Source organism: Gopherus flavomarginatus, chromosome 8, assembly GCF_025201925.1.
Source record: "Gopherus flavomarginatus isolate rGopFla2 chromosome 8, rGopFla2.mat.asm, whole genome shotgun sequence".
Lineage (NCBI taxonomy): Eukaryota > Metazoa > Chordata > Testudines > Testudinidae > Gopherus > Gopherus flavomarginatus.
Genome location: NC_066624.1, coordinates 29,985,237 through 30,013,137, shown reverse-complemented (window position 1 = coordinate 30,013,137; position 27,901 = coordinate 29,985,237). Strand labels below are relative to the sequence as shown.

Here is a 27,901-nt window from a genome sequence, read left to right as displayed (position 1 = left end):
AGCATACATCTGTAAAACATTTTTCTTTCAGGTTCCGCAGCCTCTAGCCCATCTGAAGCAAACTCCATTTAGAATATAAATGAATAGTAAAAAAATTGAATAATATACTCTATATTAAAATGACAATTTACTCAGCTTCCTGTGCATTGGCTTCAACAGGGTTATGTGACAGCTAAAGAACTGCCTGGTGCTCGCTAGTATATCCCTTTTCAGTATGAGCTGGCCAACTACAGCAGAGATGGGCGCTGGGAGGGTCTAAAATAAGAAAAAAGAGCATAAGTCAATAAGTGAACACTCACAGATGCTCCCACCCTCCTCTCCTTATGCTGTGTCACTTCCACAAGGGAAAAGTTCTGGTTCCCACTGTGTATAAGGGGCTGCCTCCCTTTCCCTGCCAGGTAGGGTGACAAGGTATCCGGTTTGCGACTGGAACATGCGGTCGAAAAGGGATCCTGGTGACCGGGCTGTTGACCACTGATTGGCAGCACTGCTGTACAGTGGGACTGGCAGGCTCCTTGCTAGCCTCTGCTGTGTGGCTCCTGGGAAGCAGCCAGCATGTCCCCATCTGGCTCCTACATGTAGCAGCAGCCATGGGGCTCTGCGTGTTGCCGCCGCCCCAAGCATTGCCTCTTCAGCTCCCATTGGCCAGGAACCATGGCCAGTGGGATCTGTGGGGGCGGCACCTGTGGATGGAGCAGTGTGCAGAGCCACCTGGCCATGCCTCCGTGTAGGAGCCAGAGAGGGGACGTGCCTGCTGCTTCTGGGAGCTGCTTGAGGTAAGCACTGCCTGGAGCCTGTACCCCTGTCGTCCTCCCGGGCCCCAACCCCCTGCCCAAGCCCTGATCCCCCTCCCACCCTCTGAATCCCTCGATCCCAGCCCACGTCACCGTTCTGCACTCCAAACTCCTCGTTCCTAATCCCACCCCGGAACCTGCACCCCCAGCCAGAGCCCTCACCGCTTCCCACACCCCAGTGTGAGCCTGCCAGTGAGGGTGGGGAGAGTGAGCCTCAGAGGGAGAGGGGTTGGAGTGAGCTGGGGTGGGGCCTCAGACAAGGGGTAGGGCCTTGCAGAAGAGGGAGGGCAGGGAACAGGGTAAGGGTGTTCGGTTTTGTGCGAGTAGAAAGTTGACAACCCTACTGCCAAGGTGCTCACCACTGCTGCCTTTGCTGCTACGCTGGGGATGATTGTGAGCCAGTGCTTATGACTTGGGTCCCTGGGAGTGTCTGAGGTTCCTTGGCACTCTCAAACTCAGAGGTGGGGAGTCAGGAGAGTTGCCACCACATGTAACCATGCCAGCTCCTCTGCCTGCTGTTTCCTAGCAGTAGCCTTTACTTCCCAATCCAGAATGGTTTGGGGAAGGGCTTATAAGCCATCTCCTTATGTATCCAGGAGCCAGTAGGTTTATGCTGCACTTCTGTACAACCAATCAGACACAGAACCCTCCTCAAGACTGTAGGGTGGGATTTTGCAATCCTGAAAAGGGTCTAGGGTTTTCTTCCAATGCTGACTCTGACAAAGTGCCCCCACCTCTGAGGAAAGAGTTGCATTTTGGTAACTGTGCTGAATGCCCCCATACAGTTAAGAGAATTTGTGTGTGTATATATACACACACGCACACACTTCGATAACCACTGGAATTATAAACTGTACCCTTGCAGGTCACCTTTAAAATCACAGTTCATTAGTTTTCAGCTGAGTTTAAAATGTTTATTCAGTGCCTTAATGGCTTGTGGTAGAAAGATAAAAAGATAATGCAAAATTGTTGCTGAATTTCTTTCACTCATAATGACATTGATTTGATTCATTTCAGTTGGTAGCATAAACTAAAATTTCAAGTTCAAAAGTATTAGTTGCTGAGGTAGACTTCATTGAAGTCCAAGATAAAAAAGACAGATGAGATTAGATGTGGAGTTCTGTTTTATAAGGGGAATTTTAAAGAATTTTTTCATTATGAAAATTAGGAAGACTGAGCAAAATACTTGCTACTTAGGGTGACCTCCCTTCTCTGACCAGGTAGCCTTTACTATAGGCAAATTACAGATTAATCAGAACTGTACAAAGACATGCCTTCATTATAATATTTTACTTAAGCTTATTTCCTGATGATTAGCTACAACTTAAGTTTAATGGCATTCTGGGTTCATGTTTGTATTTGGTTAACAAGTGAACTGTACTGCTTAAAAAAAATAAGTTTTTGATACTTGAGGAGACTGGCCGTCTCCCATGTTCCTATCACCTGAGTGGCTAATTTCCAGGGTTTTGTTAAGGAGATGTTGAGGAAGAATCATCTATGGCTGCTGGGAGGCAGGGACAGTTTGGGAGTCTGCTTGCAATGAGTCCTACTTAGTCATGCTTCTTCTCTGCCAGGAACCTTTCTGTTGCTGCTCACTGGTGTTCTTAGTGGGTCTCTCCTATTTTGTTTCTAGGTCCCACCTTTATTCTCAACCCATACAGGAATAGTGAGCAGAATGAGCTTGCAGCAGGAGCCAGGGTCATGGTGGGTTAGACTAATGTTAGCAGTAGCCAACAGCTGAAAGCAGGGGGACTGGAAGAATGAGGCTCTGTGCCTACTTGGACAGGTGGTGGCCCTTCAGAAGATCAAAGCACACGCTCACAGGGAGAAAACTCATGTGGAGGTGGGGATGAGCCACATTTTGTAGGAAGTATGAGGGCCCAAGGTATGCATGGTACTGATACGAAGCAGGAGTAGAACTTTTCCTTGGGCATTTCCTAGGTTTACAGATGACACACATCCTGAAAATAGCATGGTTATATAGGTCACACATAGTTATTAAAGGGTTAATAAATTATTGATGTTATAAACGTGTTACATACACAAGTAGTATGTATTGTAGGTGGTTAAGCACATCAGAAACAGTAATGGATTATTATAAATCGTGATTATTATAAGGTATTTGTTGGATTCCATAATCTGAAAATTTATTATTTATTCATTAATCTTTTATATTAAAGTCTCATTTATAAATTATTTATAAAATGACTGAATTGTACATACTTAAGCCCTGAATACTGAAATCTGAACCAAATGTGTCTTCAGTGAGACTCCACACTGGAATAAGGGCTGGTTTACATAGATCAGATTGCAGAATTAAGGCCAAAAAATATACTGAAAGCTCTTATGTGCCAAAACTTCAGTTCACAATTTTGTATTTCTCCTGAAGAATTGATAGACTCGTAGTCATCATAATCTTACTCAAATCAAGTATGCCTTATTCTGAGAGTAGTCCCTTTGTCTTAAATTACTTTGATTTTCTAATATCTTCAGTAACTTAATGATTTAGGCTTTCCAACAGGTTTTTGTATCCATATAAAAACATTTCAAATTACCTTTTAGTATCTGTTTATTTTTAATATCACACTCCTTATTCTATTGTGGGAACTAACATCTGCTGCATTGTTTATCACATTGAGAGTTTTAAGATTTGTTCAGTTAATTTGCCTGGTCTCTCTTGGTCTTTTATGCAAAATAAGAAATACAGATGTGGAGTCTGCAAGTCTACTATTTGATATATTAAAGTAACCCACATGAGTAATAGCTTTATAATCAGAGAACCGGAGTAGTTCAGCTGATCCAAATAAGACATCTGATTTGGACAGATCAGATGAATCTAACACTTTCATGAAAGGGCTGCTGACATTTTCCATTCCTTGCAGTAACTAATCATGTTGCTAGAAATAAGTTCAGTTTTAAGACTATTTTAAAGACTCTCTTTGTGTTTTAATCAGTCAGGATTTAGCTGAAGATGTTAAAGAAGCTGGTGCATTGCCAAAGCTGCCTGCCTTTGGAGCTTTTGATACTAGTGAGGCTGCTCAGGAGTCTGAAAAAGAGTGCCTGCCTGTGGAAAGCCAGTCATTAGGGACCGAGAGCTGTGAAACATATCCAGAAAGTGTTACGTGTAATGATCTGGAGAGTACGACAGAAAGGAAGGATGCAGAAATGACCTCTGAGAGAGAGCACCTCTGTGATGCAACTTTTGATCAGTCTGCTTTGGAAACAGGAAAAACAGAAAATGTATCAACTGCAGAAGCTGCTGCCTTGGAACCAAAGAAAATTACTTACGCGCAAATTGTTAAAGAAGGCAGGAGATTTAATATTGATTTAGTTTCCAAGGTAGGAACTAATTGACTTTCTTCATAAAAATACATTACTTCATTAAAAAAATTAAATATACATTGTGGACATGTAAGGGTTTAACAAGGTGATAACATCACTGGGGGAAAGAATTTGTGCTCTAAAGTGATGTACATTTATACTTTCTTCTAAAATGTCAGCAACACATCAAATGTGTGGTCTTGAAGGCCGGGGTGTTTTAAATTAAGGAAACCAAAAATATTAGCTCAGAAGTAAAGCTGTAAAAGCATATTTCCCTGCAATTGAGAGCTTAAGTCAGAGATCTAAAACTATTTTCTGTCTGCAATATTTAAGATAAAAAGGAACAAAGCTATATTTAGCAACAAATGAGAACTTCAGAATTTTTCAAGATGCAGAGTATTTTTCATATCCATCATATGGAGTTATTTTAAGCACACTTTCCTGAACCCAAGAAATTGCTCCTTTTGAAGCCGTCATGGTTCTTCATTAAGAAGTATTTATTAAAGAATTTTTAGTTTTCATGCCATTGACACAGTGGATTGTAATAACTTGCCTATTGAAAAATATCAGAGGCAATTAGTCCTTAATATAACAATTAAGCTGATTGAAGCAGTGTGTCCCATCATTGTTCTGATTTCCTGTTCTTATGTTGTTTTTAATTAGAACACAGAGTTACTTCTCAAAACTAGGTTCTTTGCTGTTTGGCTACTTCACAGTATATGTACAGTATACATAAAGTTATAGAGAAATGTTTGCTTTTATGTTGACTTCAGTGAGCTTTGGATCACATCCATAGTGTATGTAGCAGATGTTTCCTAATTCAGAAACTGAATTTTATTATTGAATATCGGGAGCTGGAAAATAAACAGTTTCTTCAATAACATATTAAAAGCTTAGAGTTAAAATTACAAAAACATTTTTGCTAGATTCTCAGCACTTCAAATGCAGATTTCCCCATTATGTGCTGTCACAAAGATATTTAAGGTTCTATTATTAACAATTTACGGTAACTGAACAGAGAATATTGTTTTATAGAGCACATTGGTCTGGGCATTGTGATATGACATAAAGTATTGGCAAATATATTGCAGATAATGCTAATTCCACAAAATTCCAGAGCTCGTGATTGACAGTCAGTGGGCACATCAGAGCACCCAACTGTCTCAGTTGGATCTCTAGGGGGACATACACAGGCAAGGGAGAAAAACCTGAACAGATAACGTCTCAAGAATGATCTAAAGCTAGGATACAGTGTAGGACAAATGAAGGTAGAATGGAAGGAGCAGAACAGAGGGAGACATAAGGGGTGAGGGCAACAAAAGGCTACAGTAAATCACAACTGTTCACATTTGGCATTGAGACTCTTTAAGACTGTCCCAGGCTGCCCAAGGTAGTGTTCCAGTAGACCTTTATCTTGAAAAGGAATCATTAAAACTCACTCCAAAGACGTGGCTCTTCAGAACTTGAAATCTGAGATGGCAGCCAGGATTTTGCATCTCGTATGGAACTTGACAAATTTCTGCACTCAGGGCCACAAAACTTTTAGAATGATAGCACTGTATATGTAATTTTCTCCAGTGGGGCATTACTTTTTAAATTCGGTAATCCATCTTGTACTAGTGGTTACATTCATGTCCCCCCCCAACAGTGTGCAATAAATTTCTAGGTTATACAAAGAGTAAAACAAAGCAGGTTATAAGGTTTTATGGCTAAGTATGGCTAGCTTCATTCAGCAATTGAATGACATAAAAGCAGGGACTAAGCTTTTGAAAAACTTCAAGGAATTTTTTAGTTTTAGGAGACATGCATTTTGGGGAATATGACACAATTATATTTAACTCATAGAGCAGAGACATAAGTAACAATTGTTTACTCAAGAAAAGCCAAGTTATGTTTGGAAATAGATTGTTAAATAAAGTTTTAGGGAAGCATGATGCATGATACAGAGAATGCACATTCTCTCTGTAGTAATAGGCTTTTCAGGACCTGAGTCAAATGTTTAATAATGTTTACTTAAAAGTTCCTTTAGGCTTGTATTTACCTAATCAACATTTGATCAGAGAGAACCAATTTCATATTTTTTTTATTTAAGAACATAAGGAACTGTAAAGTTAACTAATTAATTTATTATACTTCCCTAAAGCAGTAAATAATATAAGAAACAGATTAAGAGTACAATGTAAATCAAATTAGCAAAATCAAGGAGTTAACCATAATACAAATTAAAATTTCTTAATTTTTAAAAAAGAACCACTTGAGAACAATTGGTCAAATCATTGCATGAGCATAATCAGTAATAAAACCACAAAATTAAGATAACAGTAAGGATAGGCTAAGTAAATTGATCAATCTCTATGCAGTTTATTTAGTAGCTTACTTTCTCTTGGGATATAATAGAGGTTAAGGTTGGAATCATCACACATCCCAGGCAACCTCTAATAATCAGTGGTAAGATTTGCTTTCAGCCTAGGTTGTACTATAGGGTTATATGTTCATGCTATTAGGATATGTCTGTGCTGTATGGTAAACTGAGTCTGTGGGGCCTGTGTTTGTGGACTCTGTTGCCAAGCCTCAGTCGGGCGCCTGCTCTGCATTGTAAACCTAGGTTTACCGTTGCTGGACCCAGGTCTCCCATGCAAACATTCATACAGCATTATACAGACCATCTATCTTGAGTCTGCTGCTTGAGCTGTGTTGACACTGCAGAATGAAAGGGGTTGGACCCGAGTTGCATTGGGATTGCATGCCTGAGTCAGACTGATTTGTGTGTGAATGATAGGGGGCTTGGGCTTAAAAGAGTCTGAGGGTAACTATGCTATGTAGACATACTCTTACTGGCCCACACATACATTCTCCACACCCATCCCCCCCAAAAAAAACAGTGACAGGTCTTTCCTGGCAGGCTTCCCTCCATGGGTATTCAGGTATCTGGTTAAGGAAACAAAAAGAAAAGTTACTTGGGTGGGGAGTCAAGTGCGGGGTGGGGGGAGAAGGGGTTATCTCTTTGGCTCACTTGCTTTGTGGAGCTTCAGGGTCAGTTTGGAACTGCAGGGAAATAAGCCATCTGGTTATCATTATGGTGACCTTGGAGAGCACACTTCTTCCTTGTTTACTTAGTCTTTTAAGGGTGAAATTCAGGCTGGTATCATCCCACAAGACCTTTCAGTGTATCAGACATTTCAAACCCCAATTGTATTTTCTAATCCTGGTCAAGTGAAGTCATTCTGACCTTTGGGTCCATCTTGCCGCCCTCCTTTTTGCAGTACTGTTTCTTTGCCACATCCACAAATCCATATATTTTTCGCAAGCAACCAATAATGGGAATAAGAAGAGAGGATGACTTGACTCAGGTAAAGGGAACTGAGGTAATTCTGGTGAACAGTGAGGGCTCCTGTATGGCTTTTTTGAACTTTAAGGCCTGGCCACTTTCCTGGTCATAACTTTGACTTAGAAAAGATGTTCGTTATCCATTCGCATATCTCATGATTACACTTTCTCAAGACCTATGAGATCTCATGACCGCAATAAAAAAATTACTGATCTGTCACCTTTTCTGGGGAATTGTGTGAAAAGTTATTTTGTTCTGTCAAAGCTTGAAGCTGCCTCAAAAGTAAGTCCTGTTAACATAACTTTAATTTGCCATAATTTAACAAGTTTAATGTCTACATTACTATGGGCCTATGTGTCCTACATATAAATCAAAATTCACCCTTACGCTAATTGACTCAATATCACCAAAAGGATTAAGAATGAAAAATTCTCATGGCTCTTAATCATAGTCTAGAGAAGGGGTTCCCAAACTTGGTTTGCGGCTTATTCAGGGTAAGCCCCTGGTGGGCCATGACATGCTTTGTTTACCTAAGCATGGTGAACCGCAGCCACTGGGAGCTGCGAGCAGCTGTATCTGCGGATGCTCAGGGAAACCAAGCGTCTCGCGGCCCACCAGGGGCTTACCCTGAACAAGTCATGAACCAAGTTTGGGAACCTCTGGTCTAGAGACAGTTTTAAGTAAGATGACACCCAAGTCACGGGTCTGAGTGCTGTGGAGCACATTTTTAGTCATGGTAGTAGGAGAGAAGGGAGAGTTTAAAGGGGAAAAAAAATGAGGTGCTTACGTTCGGCTGTGTTGATTTTTGCGCTGCTCACTGGCTATTCATGAGGTATTAAAAAGGTGAGCCTGAAATGCTGGGCTTGACAGAAGAAGATAGACTTGAAGCCAAAAAAGGGGTTGATTTTGTTAACAACTAGTATAAAGATAACTCTGTAAGTGGATAAGATCTCCCAGTGAGAGGTTGTGAAGAGAGAAAAAGAGGTGGCCTTGGACAGAGCCTGGTATATCTTTCAAATCCCAAGTGACTAGAGCAGAAGACCATTTCTATAGCCATTCTTATGATGTAGTAAGGCAAACAAAATGCAGAGGAATGTCCAGAACTTTTACTGAAATCATACAGTAGTCCCTGTGCAGAACAGATAAGAGCTTCCCTCTTCCCCATGCACTGAACCAGATATGCTGATTTCGCCAAACCAATAAAACCATATCACCGTTGGGTAGGAACATACTTTCTTATGGGATGCCATCCTTCAGCTACTTTTGTGTGTCTCATCCCTCCCACTGACAAAATGTTGTCTTATTCTGGAGTCTTTGTATTTCTTCATAACCTCCTATTTCACAGTACTTACTTATAGGCAATTACGGGAAAGAGGCTATAAATCTGATATGACTGAGGTAACTGTTTCATTTTGATATAAGTGCTTGGTTTTTCTTTATCCTCAGGTATTTTATTTTCTTGGTTTCTACAGCTGCTCTATTCCCGGGGACTGTTAATTGACCTCCTAACTAAGTCTAATGTTAGCCGATATGCAGAGTTCAAAAATGTCACCAGGATTCTTGCATTTCAAGAAGGAAGAGTGGAACAGGTACTGTAGAAAAATGCACTATATAAGTTGAATCAATTTCTTAAATATAAATGAGCTGAAATTGATATTCATGATGTTTTGCAGCTGTTTGTTAGTATTTTTCCTGGAAAATGTCTCTATTTGCACTCTGGTGTGATAAGCAGTTACTTCTGTTGTCTCACTTCATAAATTAAATGTTAGGGTATTGTTCCGCTGAAAGAAGCATGTGGAACTGAATAGACTACTGCCTTAGTAGTCAAACTACTATTGACTCAGCAGTTAAATCTCAGAAAAAAGCCAATTTTAAGTTTTCAGATTACAGAGCTAGATTTGATCTGTCCTGGTTAGGAGGGAAATGCCATTGTCCTAATAATGGCAACAGGAGTTATTTGGCAAAGTTAAGAAAAGTTGTTCATATTTAACTATCTCTGAAGTTAGCTAAGATGCTATTGAAGATGATAGGAAATAAAGAAAAACAAAGAAAGTATTGGGATATTCTGGTTATTGGGAATAAATGAATTTTAAAATGCTCATCAGGTAATCAATATAATAAATAATCTTTCCTTTCTTCCCTTTGAAAAACTAGTAAAATATTATTTTCCAGGTACCTTGTTCCAGAGCAGATGTCTTCAACAGCAAAAAGCTCACTATGGTGGAAAAGAGAATGCTAATGAAATTTTTGACATTTTGTTTGGAGTATGAACAACATCCCGATGAATATGAAGGTAGTGTGTTTCACTGAAAAGTTACACAGCTATGTGTTCATTCAGTTACCAGTAGTTTTGATAGTGCTCCTGTGTTTTCACCCATTTACTTTTATGGATTCAGTTTCAAAGTATGTTTTGACCTTTTCACTTCAATGTTAAATTCTGCTTATCAAACTCCCACTCCTTTATTTTTCTCAGTTTCACTTAATTTTTTCCTCTTTTTTCCATAGAATATTGCTGCTGGTTTGCAAAACGTTATAAAGTAACTTTTAACTGAGGTATTTGCTTACATACGATACGATATACATGAATTTCTTTCTCTTTTGGATAATGCATTCATCTTATTTTCGATCATTTGAATTGGATTTTGGATTTTGTGACTATCTGGAACCTACTGAAGGTGTGAAAGGATGTAGTATATGCTCTCCAGTCCTGGAATGAGAGAGTAGTTTGCTTGAGGCATTCTGTGCCCTCTAAAGTTTAGGGGCTGAGTTAGAAAATATGTGGAAAATAAAATGGCAATAATGGAGAGAGGAAGTGAAGACATTACAAAGATTTCAGAGACTGTAGAATCCAGGTGCCTTAATAGACTACAGAAAATGTAAAATGGCTTTGTTTTTGAGTAAAAGAAGTATTTGAATAGGTTTGTCACACAGGAATGTGTTTAAGGGAGGGTAAGTGAATATGGAGTTGCTTTGGCTGAATATGACCATTGGATTGGGTGTCAGAAATGATAGCAGGCAAGATGCCAAGCACGTGCCAGAAAAAAGAGAATTGGTCAATATAGATAATGAAATGATAAAACTAGCAGAGGGAAGTATGTGACGGACTAGTGATGAACTCAGAGATCCTGAAGGTAAAAACTCATTAGGCCAAAGTGCTTTATAGATTACAGGCAATTTCAGGTTTGCTGCTGGTGGAAGAAATAGAGGTGCTCAGAGAAAGAATATAAGGTGGTATTTAGAAAATTTATTAGGTACCAAAAAGGAGACACCACATCAATTTTAGATGCAATTCATTGATTCATATACTGGCATGACATTCGATTTATTTTACTTCCAGAGATGGTTACACAGACTTTGTTACCAGATTTTAAAGCCACCCATGAAATAATTGGATATATTTTTAGTTAAACTTAACTAATTGAAATTTTTGATAAGTTTAAAGCTCCTCCTCTTGAGACTATGTTATATTCATTTGAGAAGACAGCTTTCTAATGGGGAGTGCATGGCAGTGCATTTTTTTTAAAAGCTTTTTCTCTAAAATGTAATATATAGGAAACCTAAAATACAGAAAGGCCGAGGTACCTTTTTTTATAAAGACAATACAATATGAGAAAATGAAGTGTATTTTATGATTTGTTGCATGGCTATACATAGGTAGTAAAATATATTTGTAATAAAACAGTGGCTGAAGCTCAAATAAAAATATACTTTTTGTAATATTTGTCATTGAACTGTAGAAAATGTCTGAATTATAGTCCTAAATTTTGAAATGTCCAGAATAAGCCTAAGAAAAGAGACTTCTTAATTATATAGTGACATGTGTAGCTGAAATACAGCAGGTGCCATTTAAAAGAGAGAGAAAATGTATTAACCATGGTAATTAAATTTAGCCCAATATTTGAATTTTCTATTTTAAGTATGAGAAGTGTTGCAGACATGCAGTATCTGCATTCAGATAGTTTCTTAAGGACTAATGTATCTACAGGTGCATCAACAATAATATTTAGGAAAGGAAAGTAAATCCTAATCAGCTGCTCTTCATTCTCTGATATATCCCATCTCCACTCAGTTGTTGCTTTTTTATGAATAAAATGTCAGCCATTTACAATATATTCCAAGTGTTCAGCATTCAGGATTAAAATGCTATTCTAAGGGCTTGTATACTTTAATTACACCCATATAATTAAAGTGTTACAACACCCGCATCTCCCAAGTGATGCAACTTGTTTTAAGATGTCTCATCCTCTTGAGCTTATCCTTGTCACTTATAGGAATAAGCTATATTAGTGTAAAGGCACCTGTATGCTGCTATCACTGTCCATACTAGGGGTTGTACTAATTTCACTATTTTGGTAGAAAACTGCGTCCCTAATAGAAATAGCCAAATTGTACAAAAAATGTATTTAGATCAGGCCTAACTCACTGAATAGATGAAAACGTTTTTAGGTGTGTCACTACTACTCTGTTCTCCTAAAACCTGCCAGACTACTGGAGTCTCCTCACAGGCAGTGGATTTCTGTCATTCTTAAAAGTTAATTTTTTATGAGATTCTTTTTTAATTCAGAGTCAAGGCTGACAATCCATTTTTAACTTCTGTCGCTTTGGCTTACCCAATTCCAATCAGACACATCGAAAAATTAAGTTGTCATTACTAAACTGTAATATTTTATTTTGTTTTCACCTTTTAAAAATATTTAAATGTAAGAATTTCTTTTGATTGGTACTGTACTAGGAGAAAAATTGCTGTGTTAAATTGCATCCTTTACTTGAATTGTATTTTTTTTTCCTGTAACAGATTACAAGGAATGTACATTTTCAGAATATTTGAAAACCCAGAAATTAACAGCTAACTTGCAGCACTTTATTCTGCATTCTATTGCAATGGTATCGGAGGCTAACAGTGACACCATAGATGGGCTCAAGGCAACAAAGCACTTTCTTCAGTGTCTTGGCCGTTATGGCAATACACCCTTTTTGTTTCCTTTGTATGGTCAAGGAGAGATCCCACAATGCTTCTGCAGGTAAGCAGGACTTTTTTTTTATAGGAAGTGGAAATATTTGATGATCTAATACTAACTCATTTCTGTAGACGTCTAATAACATCACTTTTGTTTGCCTTGTATTTTTGTAGACTAGAAAATTCTCAAATCATTCTTACACTTTTTTTGAAAAGAGATTTCTTCCTTTAGAGCAGTGTAACATTGAACTGGCCATTTCAGTGTGACTGTTTAGAAGAAGGGGGCAGAAGTTCATCTGTTTTTAAAAAGCAGAAATTAAGATTCTGCTAAATTAAATATTATGGCATAAATTTAACAGTGACTGACTGTAAGTAGAACTTTTTGACTGGCTACCTAGTTTTGTATAAAGCATATTCCAGTTGCATCATATTCACATTAATAAGCATATTTCCATAAAACATATGGAGTGCAACGTCATAGGTAAGTTAAAGGAATTTGTGCTTCAGTCCTCCACACACTTAACTTGGTGAGACAGTTGCCAGAAAGTGCTGTGATGGGGTGAATCACAGAACCCCCACCCCATCCCAGGGAGCTGCCACCTGGTGTGCCAAGACTACTTCTGCTCTTGCTTTCCCTGCCAACTCAGGACCCCAGCACCCTGTCTTGTTGATCCAGACATGCCCATCTGCTCCAACAAAGACCCAGGGTCTGAATTACTTGCCCCAAAGCTGCAGACTTAACAGAAAGCAGCTTACAGAAGTGTTCTTGTCTTTAACATTCAGATGCTCAACTTCCGATGGGGTCTAAACCCAAATAAATCTGCTTTATCCTATATAAAGCTTATACAGGGTAACCTCATGAATTGTTCGCCCTCTATAACACTGATAGAGGGGTATGCGCAGCTGTTTGCCCCCCATGTATGAATATATACTCTGGGTTAATTAATAAGTAAAAAGTGATTTTATTAAATACAGAAAATAGGATTTAAGTCTTTCCAGGTAGTAACAGACAGAACACAGTAAGTCACCAAGCAAAATAAAATAAAACACGTAAATCTGTCTGATCAGACTGAATACAGATAATCTCACCCTTATAGATACTTCAGTAAATTTTTTCCTCAGACTAGACACCTTCTATGCCAAGGCACAATTCTTTCCCTTGGTACAGCTCTTGTTCCAGCTCAGGTGGTAGCTAGGGGATTCTTCATGATGGCTCTCCCCTTTTTCCTGTTCCACCTACTTGTATATCTTTTGCATAAGGCTGGAATCCTTTGTCCCTCTGGGTCTTCTCCTCCCTCCCCCCTCTCCTCCCGAGTGGAAAAGCACCAGGTTAAAGATGGATTACAGTTCAGGTGACATGATCACATGTCACTGTAAGACTTCATTACCCACTTGCTAGCACACAGGTATACAGGAAGACTTACAGGTAGAACAGAGCCATGTGCAGTCAATTGTCCTGGTTAATGGGAGTCAAGATTCCAAACCACCATTAATGGCCCACACTTTGCATAATTACAATAGGGCCTCAGAGTTATATTTCAATTTCTAGTTTTAGATAAGAGTGGTACATTTATACAAATAGGATGATCACACTCAGTAGATTATAAACTTTGTAATAATACCTTACAAGCGACCTTTTGCATGAAGCATATTCCAGTTACATTAGCATATTTTCATAAAATCATATAGAGTGCAATGTCACAGTACTCTGCCCTTTGTGTCTGTTTGATAATTGCGTACTAGATAGTCTTTTCATATTGAATGTTTGGGGTCATGCAATGACAATATAATATGAAGAACACCGTTATTGGGCACAGTTATCAGATGGTAGTCATGATTACTGAACTGAATGAAGATTCCACAAAGACACATGAAAGTTGTTAGTTTTTGTATTGGTAATTTCCTAGATGCCTAATTAGAGTAAAAATAAGTCTGGCTGCTATGCAAGAAGGCTAATATGCACTTTCAGTTTGGTTCCTGGGCCAGTATCAGCTTCTTCAAAAACAGCTGTAAGAATTCTTTCATAATCACTATTGTTGCCTGATTTTGGAGGTTAATATTATGTTAGATTACTTGGTGAGCCTATAACCCATATTACCTGATCAGAAGATAAGGGTCTTGTCCCAGAATCAGGCTACACAGAGTTTGCAAGGACTCTCTGGAGGTATGACAAGTATGTTCACACTGAGACAAATGTAGGCTTAAAGATTTTCTTTGAGATAAATGGAATAGTAATCAAATGGTAAAATAATTGGAGTTAAAAGGCAATAATATTGTTCTAAAGGTAGATATGATATTATGCACTATAAAGCTTTGGATTAATATACTCACACTCTTCCTTGATAACATGGTGGTAAGAGACAAAGGACCAGCCTCGCCTCTGGCATGCCAAGAGAGTTCAGATTCCTCAATTCTTGAGTGGAACGTGCAGAGTTTAGGAGAAGTTTAAAGAGCTAGAAGCTATCAAAGCTAACTAAATTGCCTTAAAATTTATGATTAAGAACTAACAGATGAATACACTAATAAACAAAAGGGGAACTAAGAATGAAGAAGCCTTGAAGCTTCCTTGGCGTGGTGGGCAGTGGCAGATTAACAAATTTGCCACCCCTAGGCCCTCAAAAATTTGCTTCCCCCCCCCGGCGCCAGCTCACCTCTGTTCCTTGCGGCAAGCCTGGGAGGGAGTGGGGGGAGAAGGGGAGTTGTGGCGCGCTCAGGGGATGGCGGAGGTGGAGTGATGGTGAGCTGGGGCAGGGAGTGGTCTCCCCCTCACCCCTTCCCCAGAGAGTTACTCCCTGCGCCCGCCGGCCCCAGGTCACCTCCGCTATCCCCCGAGCGCACTGCTACTTGCTTCTCCTTCCCTCCCAGCGCTTTGGCACGGCAAGCCTGGGAGGGAGGTGGAAGGAGAGAAGAGCGGCGTGCCTGAGGGAGGAGGCGGGCCGGGGATTTGGGGAAGGGGCAGATCTGTGGAGGGAGCGCGAGCAAATTTGCCGCCCTATGCCTTGGTTTTGTTGGCCTCGGTGATAATACGCCGCTGGTGATGGGTCACCCCTCTCATAGAGCTTGGGCACAGAAGGACTGCTCAAAGCTCAAACTTAGTTTCCTCACCCACAAAATGTTAGGGTACACTTACTCCATAGGCTGGTATGTTTGTGTGTATTGATGACATACATACATATTAATGACATTAGCTCATTCTCACATCTGTTATTTCTGTCCTAACCGGTTCTTTCAGTTCTTTCTAAGTTCCAAATTGTGTTGTACCTGTTAAGTTTAAAGAGTGTGAATTGAGGTAGCCTGCATATACCACCCTGCTTGAATGCATCCTTTATCTATTATCAGAGGGGTAGCCTTGTTAGTCTGGATCTGTAAAAGCAGCAAAGAGTCCTGTGTCACCTTATAGGCTAACAGATGTTAGTACTTGTGGCACTTTAGAGAAATAAATGTGTTAGTCTCTAAGGTGCCACAAGTACTACATCTGTTAGTCTATAAGGTGCCACAGGACTCTTTGCTCCTTTATCTATGTTAAAGGTCGCAACCATATATGGACTTTATGCTTTAGCTCATCACTATCTATCTAGGTGAAAGGTCCCAAGCACATGTAGGCTATCTTTGCCTTAGCTAAACATACAGAAAGTACTGTAGGTCCCTTGCATTACAGCCAAAACAGTCTCATATTAACCTATAAATAATCAAACCCATAAGAAAAGATATAGGCAAGAAACCAGGCCAGCTCTGTAGGCTAACTGTGAAGAATTTTCCTCCATCTGTGGGGCAAATCTCCATGGCTGCTGTGAAGATTTTATTGCTTTGTTTTCAGTTTCAAAAGCGGACTCAAGGACTTGCCCCTCAGACAGAACAAATCCAAACTGGCAATCACAAGCTGATGTGACATAATTATGTTGCTGTCATAGAAAAGTCCTGCTCATTTTAAAAGCAATGACATTATATCATTATATTGCTTTATATTAAATCCTATGCTTATTCATACTGGAGAAGAAATAAAGACGTGTCCTTCCTTTCTCTTCACAAAATCTCTACAGTATTTGGAAATCCAAATTCACAGTGCAACATAAATAGCATTTGCGTGTAACATTCCTTGTTGAGCCAGTTTTCTGAGTCCTGATACTGCATTGTTCACAGAATGTACAACTACTGCAGTTCTGGATTCTTACTTCAAAAATTCTTGTACTTCTGTACTACACACAGTCCCTGAAAATAATTAAGATAAGAAGAGGCATTGATTCTAAAATAAAAACTTCTCTGACAATACACAGCAGTCCTCTTGTTGTAGAAACATTGCTGGGGCCATGACAGTGACACTCATTTCCTTAGCTCCAAAGTCTGGCTTATAGGATGGTTAATCATGTTACTAGGGTATGTGTTTCTGGAGGGGCAAGGGAGTCAGACTGGAGCAAAGGCTCTTAAGCAAAGTAAACTGTCGTGGGATAAAAGGGAAGGTTGTCTCATGGATTGGTAACTGGTTAAAAGATGGGAAACAAAGGGTAGGAATAAATGGCCAGTTTTCCGAACGGAGAGAGGTAAATAGTGGTGTCCCTCAGGGGACCGTACTGGGCCCAGTTCTATTCAATTTATTCATAAATGATCTGGAAAAGGGGATAAACAGTGAGGTGGCAAAATTTCAGATGATACAAAAATTCTGAAGTCCCAGGCAGACTGCAATGAGCTACAAAGGATCTCTCAAAACTGGGTCACTGGTCAACAAAATGGTGACACAGATGAAACTCAGTGTTGATAAATGCAAAGTAATGCAATTGGAAAACATCATCCCAATTATATGTATAAAATGATGGGGTGTAAATTGGCTGTTACCACTCAAGAAGGAGATCATTGTGGATAGTTCTCGGAAAACATCCACTTCATGTGCAGCAGCAGTCAAAAAAGCGAACAGAATGTTGGGAATCATTAAGAAAGAGATGGATAATAAGACAGAAAATATCATATTGCTTTTATATAAATCCATGCTACGCCCATATCTTGAATACTGCGTGTAAATGTGGTCACGTCATCTCAAAGATATGTTGGGCTTGGAAAAAGTTCAGAAAAGGGCAACAGAAATATATGGGGTATGGAACGGCTTCCGTGTGAGGAGAGATTAATAAAACTAGGACTTTTCCATTTTGAAGAGAGACGACTAGAGATCTATGAAATCATGACTGTTGTGGAGAAAGTAAATAAGGAAGTGTTTACTCCTTCTCATAACACAAGAAGTAGGGCTCACCAAGTGAAATAAATAGGCAACAGGTTTAAAACAAACAAAAGGAAATTTGTTTTTCACACAACGCAGTCAACCTGCAGAACTCCTTGCCAGAGGATGTTGTGAAGGCTAAGAGTATAACAGGATTCAAAAAAGAACTAGATAAGCTCCTGGAGGATAGGTCCATCAATGGCTATTAGCCAGGCTGGGCAGGGATGGTGTCCCTAGTCTCTGTTGGCCAGAAGTTGGGAATGGGTGTCAAGAGATGGATCACTTGGTGATTACCTGTTCTGTTCATTTTCTCTGGGGCACTTAGCATTGGCCACTGTTGGAAGACAGGATACTGAGACAGATGGACCTTTGGTCTTACCTAGTATGACTGATCTTATGTTTTTAAATGGGCACCACTGACCACCAGATTACTCCCTCTCCCTGAGAGTTCAGATAGCCTTTGGAAGCATGACACCATATAGGAATCTCTTCTTATATGCAAGCCACTTTCTCACCCACCCTGTGTAGGTGCTAATGTAGTAACTTTTGTGTATTTGAAGTAAAAATTATGTATATTGTTGTTATTAGTATAGCACCAATAGGATGCTTTGGATATGTGATGGTATCTGAGACTGGGTTTTCTATAAATGTCATTACAAGGTCTGATGTGGGTTGTTGTTTAGGCTGCAGTGGGTGTGGTAATTTTTACACATACTTGGCCATTGTTTTCTTTGAGAGTGTTCAATGATCGATCGCTTTCCTCCTTTCTAATCTCAAGAATGAAGTCTTAATCTCTCTTCTCTTTTAAGAGGATTCCAGCTTTTAGGCCACTCACAGCTGGAAAGATGATCCTATCGGCATGGGGTTCAAATTTGGCTGTCTAGAGGGTTGACATGATCTCTCAGTACCACAGTGATGGGGGATAGGGAGGTGTATTCTCTCTGAATAGACATTGCCATTGCTGTGAATTAAAGGGCCCTCTTCTCTCAGAGAACATGGTGGTATTGACACTGATAGCTAGCATCGGTATAGAATGTCCTGATTTATTCCTAACGTCTGTGACTACGTGAAAACCCTGTTTGACAGGTGGTTGAATGCATGAAAAAAAGGCAGCAGCCATTACAGGCAAACAGTGTACTTCTTTACCGGTGCCAGGATTTCTGCAACCCAAGCAGATAAATTCAATTTCAGTTAAGTCTGAAACCTTTTCATTTAGTTCAGACAAACGAATGTGCAACATCTTTTGAGAAAGTGACCAGATAGTAGTTATATATTTGTCTTGCATAAACACTGAATATGAAAAATACATTCCATTGTACCATTTCTGGGTTGAGTTCCTCAGTAGCATGTCTGTATACTTGTAGGAGTAACAGCCCTCTGCCTAATTTCTAAATTCTGCTTTTTGATTTGATTCAATTCAGTAACTTGTTTCAGTAAAATGTTGTTTATGGGGTTTGCCAGTTGTTTTTCCCGTTTGTTTCTTGGGCAAGTATCCAATCCTGTATTGCAAATGAGAATTCAGTAACGTAATGTGTGCAATAGGCTTTTAGGATGTTCTTTGCAAAATGGCTTATTCTTAATTTCTGATGATCTTGGATGACAAAATACATCGTTCACCAACTTCTTAACTAAGCAGATATTTTTGTTTTAGACATTATGGCCCTCAATCCTATAGCTGCATCAGTGTGGGTAGATTGTTATGCTCGCTTTACTTCAACAGAACTTCACTTGGGCTGAGAGATCTGTGCATGGGAATCAGACTACAGGGATGACTTTTCACCGTTTAGCCACTCTAATACTCTGTTTACTAATCTATCTTGCTGTGATGTCTTCTAATATTCTAAACCACCAACCACCTTCAAATAGATGATACAGTAACTCCTCACTTAACGTTGTAGTTATGTTCCTGAAAAATGTGACTTTAAGCGAAATGATGTTAAGTGAATCCCATTTCCCCATAAGAATTAATGTAAATGAGGGGGTTAGGTTCCAGGGAATTTTTTTCGCCACGCAAGAGACTAGCTATAGATATATCTGTAGCTGCGCACACACACACAATGTGTTTTAAACAAACAATTTAATACTGGTTGAAGTGGAGGAGTCAGAGGGTGGAATATTTTTCAGGGAATGCCTTACTGCTAAATGATGAGGTAGCAATTGGCTGAGCCCTCAAGGGTTAACTCTCTGTCTACAAGGCAGCAGGAATGGAGAGAGAGGAGAGAGCATCGCAGACAGACACACACTGTATGTGTGAGAGAGAGATGCACATTTCCCCTTTAAGTACACGGCCTTGTTAATTAGATCAGCTTGCTGAGACCGCAACTGCTGCTGCCAGCAAGCTCCCTCTGTCCTGAGCTGTGTCGTGTTCCCCCCTGCTCTATGGAAGATGGGATAAGCAGGGTGCAGGGGAGAGGGGAACACCCTAACATTAGTCTCCTCTCTTTCCTCCCTGCTGCCCCCCCCACCCCCAAGCAAGCAGGAGTCTCGGGGAGCAGCTCCAAGGCAGAGGGCAGGAGCAGCACATGGCAGTGATGGGGAGGAACAGCTGCAATTGCTAGCCTGCTGGGCAGCTGCTGCACAGGGAACTTAGGGGAGCAGGGAGCTGATGGGGAGGGCTGCTGGTCTACCCTGGTTCCAAGCCCCCACCAGCTAGCTGCGATGGGCTGCTCTTCCTGCAAGCATTGGACAAAGCAGGCGACTGCCAGACTACATTAGAAGGGAGCATTGCACAACTTTAAACAAGCATGTTCTCTAATAGATCAGCAACATAACGAAACGTTAGCTGGGCTGACTTTAAGGGAGGAGTTACTGTATTTTATTTTCAAACAAACAGTGAGATAAATATTTTCTTCATGTCCCATCAAAGGTGGGATTTTCTTGCTACAATTTCACTGCCGCACCTTTTACAGAAGACCCAAGGAGTTGCTGGCTCAATGGTCAGACAGGCACTATTCTGTTCTACACCTCTGATTAGGTTTAAAGGGACCGCATAGTCTTAAACACACTTCTCTCTGGCAATTTTGTACCTATTGTTAGTTAATATCTCTGGGACTATAAGAATTCTTCAAATTGGCCAAACTTTTTGATTGTGCCCACTGTACTCCACTATTTTGGGTACTTTTATTTCAAGTAATGGTCAACATTTATAGTTGGAGTAAGGAGATTATATCTGTGGGGCTTTATGTCAAATTGCAAGCTTACCAGTTTTTTAAAAGATTTAAAGTACCACTGTAATAAAAACTAAAATCTGAAATCTTAACATTTCTTGTTTAAATCAATATTGAAACAATTTAGAAATCAGTCACAACATCATTTAATTTTGACTGTTATAGATCTACCACAGGTATTGTCTGCTAAAACTGAATAATATCTGAAGTATATTGTTCAGTCTGTATAGTAAAGTGGTAACTCTACTACCTATACATCATATCCTACACTTTTTATCACCAGGTTATCAGAATAAGGTGTCACCTGTTCTGTGATTTCTAGCCACTGTTCTATATTCTGTTTTCATGTAAGCCTCTTAAGCGTTTCTTGCAGCCAGCTACACTGTGTTCTCATCAAGGCTACTGTTATAAATGGCATACATGCATATTTATGTGAATGATTCAAAGACATTTGTAAGTCACATCCTTGCATTCTAAATGGATTCTGCATAAACAGTACAACACTTTATAAGTACTGAAGACATTTGAGTGAATAAAAGCAGCATTAATTCTTTATTGGTTTAAACAGTTACGTTTTAGTAGAGAAAACTAAACTATTTTATATCACTGTTATGAACCTCCCAGTATGCCAAGGTAGAGATGTGAGATTTCTATCCCCATAAATTGGATTTGTGCTGCAAGATAGGTCATTGGAATCTTCACATTGTTCCACGCCGACAAGCAAAGGAACTTTGTCCAGCCTTTATTATAGCTTCCTTTGTTTTTAACATGTTAATATGAGACCAAAATCATTCTTCCTTTCTTATGAGACAGTATCTGGAATTATGCTTGAACAAAAAAAAAAATGATATCCCATACCCTGAAGAAAAGCCTCTCACCTCTAGAATGGAGTGCTGTTTATATTCCCAACCAGCTGAATGTGAGATATATGCAATAAGGATAGGGAACTGATAAGGAAAACTTCTCCATTAGCGAAACTGCACCAGTGTGCTTCTGCCTAGTTGTACCTTGGAAATACAGTACGCAAAGTAATGCAACACTTCAACATCTTCTGGGAAACAGGGAGAGTGCCAAGATCACAATCAACATGCAACACAAAGTATTCTTGCCACTACACTGTATAAGGCATTAGCGATTGAGTGTTTAGAATATTTAGTATAATTTTGGTCTTTGCATGTAGGGAAACCATTAAAGGACAACCAAAATATTTCCTGGTTTGGGAGGTTTAACTTGCAAGAATTACTAGCTTGACTTGGCCAATACGGTAACTTGATTATAGGAGATTTTCATAGTCGTCTTAAAATCCAGAAAGTATGTTAATTAGCCATTTGGTGTAGTAACTCATTAATGAACCAGAGAACATGATTTAGAGGTGAGGGGCTAGTTTATAATTGAATCAGGCAGAGTTTCTTTACATACAGTAGTTGAAATATTAAACTGCAATGGCAGCAATAGCAGGAAGGAGGCTTAAATTAATTTGATAGAGGTGGACACTTTATTTTGAGAAGACAAGGATTGGGAATCCCGTCTGTCTATATTATGAGGATACGAATGAGGTATACATTGATTCCTAGGTTTTTAGAAGAATGTCCTGATGAGTCATTTGTAGTTACTTTGCCTTTGAAAGTTCCCAGTAATTTACTGTTTTCTATTTCAGACTTTTTTGAAAGACATGAGATTTGGCTCAGAGCAACAGTTTGCTTCAGATTTCTAGTCTAGCTTGTCTGCCTCCCTCCCACCCCAATTTTTTCAGAAATAATTGTCTATAACCCCTGCTTGAAGTGGTTTCCATCATATACAAGGTTTGTTTGGTTCAATGGCTCTTAGCACCCCCACTCTACACATTGTTTCAGCACCCCGGCTATAATTGATATAAAAGCAAGCAACTCTGAAATGTGTTTTTTCATGGAAAGCTTCTATTCTATACTTGCAGGATGGAAGTGAGTGGGTTTATAATACTTACGGGTTAATGAGGAAAACTACCTAGAGAAATACGCAATGTAAGAATAGCGTTGTATTGTTCCATACTAACTTTATTAAAATACTGTGTACTTCGATACCTACTTATGATCACTTATTAGCACCCATTACCAAAGTATCTGAGCACCTTCCAAGAGTAAAAATGGTGACTCTTTTCTTGACTGCAAAAGCCTGCTTGAGCTTTTAAATTATTATTGAAAATTGAGTGAGAGTGTTGTAATGCAGAAAGATACCATTGCTAGAAAGCTTAGGTAAGAGGTGTGTTTTGCATTCCATCTGAATGCAGTGGAGTCTAGTGATCATTTTTTACTACTTCTGGTGGTGAGTTCTACAGTCTATCTCCTGTTAAGGTTCCATGGCTCCCTATTGGTTGACATATTTGGAACAAAGCTGCCTTGAGAGGTTGTGGAGAGAGACTTTTTTTCAGGGAGCCTGGAGTAATTCCATTCAGGGCTTTGAAAATTGAGGAAGACTCCTATTTTCAATGGGGAACATGTACAAAAAGCAGTAATTTTAAAGTGATTTGTTCCCCATGACCTGTGTTGATAAGCAGATGGGCTCTTGCATTTTGAAGTAACTAATACTGTTTCAAGACATAAGTCTTCATTTTGTAGATATAGAGAATTGATAGTTAAGCCTAGATCAGGGATTGGCAACCTTTGACACGCAGTCCATCAGGGAGATCCACTGGCGGGCCAGGATGGTTTGTTTACCTGCAGCATCTGCAGGTTTGGCTGATAGCAGCTCCCACTGGCTGTGGTTCGCCGTTCCAGGACAATAGAAGCTGCGGAAAGTGTTGGGGACCAAGGGATGTGCTGCCCGTTGCTTCTTGCAGCCCCCATTGGCCTGGAACGGCGAACCGTGGCCAGTAGGAGTTGTGATTGGCCAAATCTGCGGATGTTGCAGGTAAACAAACCGTCCTGGCCTGTCAGTGGATTTCCCTGATGGGCCATGTGCAAAATGTTGCCAATCCCTAGCCTAGATGTTAAGAATAAGTGGATCATTATGGCCAGATCCTGAGACCAGTGGGATTTGGGTGGAATTTTCTGACCCAACTGCTGACAGTAGTGAGTATTTTTTTGCCATTAAGGCTATTTGCATTTCAGAGTGAAGAGTAGAGCTCTCTAAGGCTGTGGATTAAGGTAAATCTGCGGATAGATTTCACTGGGTGAAATTACTGTAGAGGAGGAGAATTCTTTGAAGTGCTATTTATTTCCACCAACATCACCTTAATCTTACCTGGGTTCATCTTCAGCCATCTGTTCTTCGTTCTGGCTCTGATCTTAGTTTGTCATTAAGAGAGCCAGGAGAAAATACAGGTGGTCCCTGGGCATCCTAACTGAAATTAGAGTCCCATCATGAAAATGATGATGATTTGCTGTTTCTCTTGTGATGAGTGGGAAGTTCTGATTAAGATGCATTGCCAAAATCTATGCACAGCCTGAGAATCTAGTTTAGGGTATAGTTGTTTTTGTAGGATGGATCTAAAAAATTCTTGTAAGAAACCAAAGGTTCAGAGATTGTGAGATAATGTGCTCTTGCATTTGAGATATCCATGTGATTTGTTCAAGCCTTCCAGGATGAGTCCAATAGTGTTTGTCTCATGTCTTCTGGGAAGCTTATATTTTCCCAGCGTCTGTAAATTAGAACAATGCTCATGATTGATTTGTCCCAGAACTTTCGGGTTTGTCCCAAGACTTGCAACAAATTTGGTGTTGAGTAATTATTTTTTTATTTGTAACTGTAAAGCAATAGAATTAATTGCCTTGAGCAACTTAATAGTTCTTCTGTAAACTTTGTGAGCATAAAAGTTGGCATGTTAATAAAGTATGGGAAATTAAGACATGTTAACCTAACATGGTGTCAGATATGTAGGCAGATAGCATTGAGCTTTATGAAATCAGCTATGGAGTATATCTGTGAAAACAGAACAGCTGACGTTATCAGATAATATATATTATCCATATCTACGATGTGAGTTGAGGCCTAAATTTTAAAATGTGTAATTTGCATATTTGTATCAATTTTTAAGAGAACTACTTTGACCTGAAAATTCATCTTGGAAGTACTGGAAATATGAATCAAGTCAATACTTACGCACATTTTCTTTAAATGCTAAATGTGAACAGTACTTACTTTGCTCCTCTTTTCTGAACTCTACTTGCATTTAATTTAAATAGGGCCCTCAACATAGCAATTTAAAAAAAAACAGATATTTTTCTTTAGTTACAGTTCATATTGGCATAGGGATGCAACATGGGTATTGTTTGTATGATCTGTTTGTTTTTCCCTTGAGGAGAGTGTTTTCCTTGGGATAAACATTAGGGAGGTGAGATAATTCATCATTTCTGAGGCCTGTTCTCTTGTGATGGATGGATAGATTGGTAAAGTAACTCAATAATCCCCGCTGTTTTTTTTTTCCAGGTTATTCACAGATCAGTGAGCATTGTCGTTAATAAAGCTATGGAATGCTTTTTTGTGTCCTTGCCCACATTATTTCTCAGGTTTTGACAGTAAGAGACTTTTAATTTGGAGATAACCTTTATGTTGAAACATACATCCTAAGTATATGAAGACCTTTGTGAATAACAGTATCCCTCTTAGAAGTGAACTCTCTTCACGAACTGTGCTTTTGTGTGTCTGTTTAAACAAGTTATTTGAAAGCATTGGAGCTATTGAAGTAATTAATTGGCTGAATACTTGGTATTCTTCAGAATACTAGAATATACAGTATGGAATCCTTCTTTGGGTGATTATAAGGATGTTGTCAAGTGGTTTAGGCTAAAAGTATGTAGATTAAGTAACCCAATAGAAATGTTTCCAATAAAAACAAGCAGTTTATTGCACTGAGAGAGGATTTAAATATTTCCTTGCAGTATGGGAAACACCAACCCAATAGCATTTCTGCTGCATAACACTGAGAAAGTGAAACTGACAATAGTAATAGTTATAGTTTCACCACTCTGATTGCGTTATACAAATAATGAACCTGAAATCCAAAAAGTACAATTTCTGATTTAATAATTAAGGCAGTTAATACAAGACAAGATTGTTTCTAAAATATTACTTTTATCTTGTCAGCGCCCCTTTAAGGACCCTATTCAGTACCATAGCAAAACTCCCATTTCTGTTGGAGTGATGAACAGGGCCCTAAAATAGTATTAGCAAAGACTCAGGGTTTGTCTATACTACCCACCGGATTGGTGGGCAGCAATCGATCCAGTGGGGAGCGATAAGTTGACTGCCAAGCGCTCTCCTGTCGACTTAGGTACTCCACCAGAGTGAGAGGCACAGGTAGAGTGGACGGGGGAGTGTCAGCAGTTGACTCACCACAGCAAAGACACCACGGTGAGCAGATCTAAGTACGTAGACTTCAGCTACGTTATTCTCATAGCTGAAGTTGCGTAACTTAGATTGATTCCCCCCCCCCCCGTTCCCCTATGTAGACCAGGCCTAATAGCTTGTCTACATGGGGACACTCATGCAAGCTACTTTGTGAGGGCAGAACTGCTTGCAGGTTTGAGGCCTAAGGGTCTAATCCTGGAACAGGATTCTGCATTATGAGGTCAGTGGGATTCAGAGCTAGAAAAGCCACAACTTCAATCTGTCTGTACATAAGTTAATCTTGTGATTACTACCAAATGTTGAAATATTCAATTAAACATATGATAAAAATGTACTAGGACGCACATTTTACTTCTGTAGGCTGAATTCCTTGCATGAACTGGGAGCTCCTTGCATCCCTCCATTCTCCCTCAAAAGGTCCCTGTGTGACACCCTCCTGTCCCCCTCTTGTTCAGGGACTCCCTGTAACTCCCCACTCCTTCCCTCATGCTAGGACCTTCTTGTTTGTTCCTCATTCCCTCCTCCTCCCCCACACCAGCGTCCGTGTTCTCTCCACCATGCCAGGGGCTCTGTGTGTGTCCCTTTTCCTTCCCGGTGGGATTAGAAGGGATTAGTGGATGTCAGATGCTCCCTCTCTCCCACCATTGAGGAGGAAGGGTGGTAGGAGGGAGGATGGAATGGGTGAAGCTGCCTTCTCTCTCTGGCTGCTTCTGTTGGTTGAGCTGTGCACCATGTGTGTTAGGTGGTTCCTGACAGACAATAGTAATTTCTATACAATATGTTACATTCTATTGGGAGGCTAGATGGACATGAGATTAAGTTGCTATTATGTTGGTGGGCACTAGTGGTTTTATCTGAGTCAATTGTAGGGGTTCTTGAAGCTGGGTTTACTGAAGTGCTGTCAGGGACTCCAATATCTCCCATTTCTCCCTTCATGTTTTCTGATTTTCCCAAAAATCTTACTTTGAAGGTGTTTGTTTTCATCTTCAATATGTTAATATAGCCCATAATGAGAATGAGGCATGTGGTTTGAGAGGAATACAGACCCCCATATTTCCCATAATTTCTAACTTAAACAGTTTTTGCCTATTCCATGTTTGTCATAGTGAAAATATTGTATATCATTGTTTTAATCCTTTTAACTTAATAAAAATGCAACCTATTTTTTGTTACATTGATTCTTTAAGGACAAAGTGGGGAGAATGCATACATATTTTTGCCACTCTCTTTTAAAATATTTTACAGATTACTTTTCTTTACTCCATATTTGTTTCTCCTGCCTTCAAAGGATAAAGGAAAATAGAAGATAATAATCTTCACCTCCTATTGAGGCTAACCTTGTTTAAACCAGCATTGCATTCATTCCTTGTTCCAGTGTTTAATAAACCTCAAGAGTTAGAATAATATGTCCAGGCAAAAACACAAGCTGCAGAATGGGCCAAATGCTTCCCTGTTGGAAGAAGGTATGATGCTTTGGGGTTTTGTCACTGCCTGCCCTGCAACCCCGGGTGCTTCTCTGCTGTGCTGTGCTGTGCTACCATCAGCCTGCTCACAGCACAGAAGCCTCGTCTTGGCTTCCACCAGCCAAGTTACTCCTTGGAGAGTGACACCAACACCCTTTCCAGTTCCGAGTCTCCAAAACAGTCTCCCCCTCAGCATGCAGTTCCTCTCATTGGATGCTGTAGCGAGGAGGCCTCACTCCCCACCGCGCCTGAGAGGAACAAGCCAGAACAGGCGCAGCAGCGGGTGGAGCCTCCGCCGCCTGTCACCGCCTCCCAGAAGTCAAGGGGCGGGACAGGAAGT

At 39.8% G+C, this 27,901-nt stretch overlaps 1 protein-coding gene across 2 annotated transcripts in view; it reads left to right on the top strand.

Annotated features, from left to right (window-relative positions):
* The window catches only part of CHM (CHM Rab escort protein), a 157,368-nt gene that overhangs the window by 54,798 nt on the left and 74,669 nt on the right, over window positions 1-27,901 (top strand). For both annotated transcript variants that reach the window (XM_050965046.1, XM_050965045.1), the window contains exons 5-8: window positions 3,749-4,133; window positions 8,916-9,032; window positions 9,616-9,736; window positions 12,239-12,464. In XM_050965046.1, the coding sequence (XP_050821003.1) occupies window positions 3,749-4,133; window positions 8,916-9,032; window positions 9,616-9,736; window positions 12,239-12,464 (849 nt within the window). The remainder of the gene's footprint in view (window positions 1-3,748; window positions 4,134-8,915; window positions 9,033-9,615; window positions 9,737-12,238; window positions 12,465-27,901) is intronic.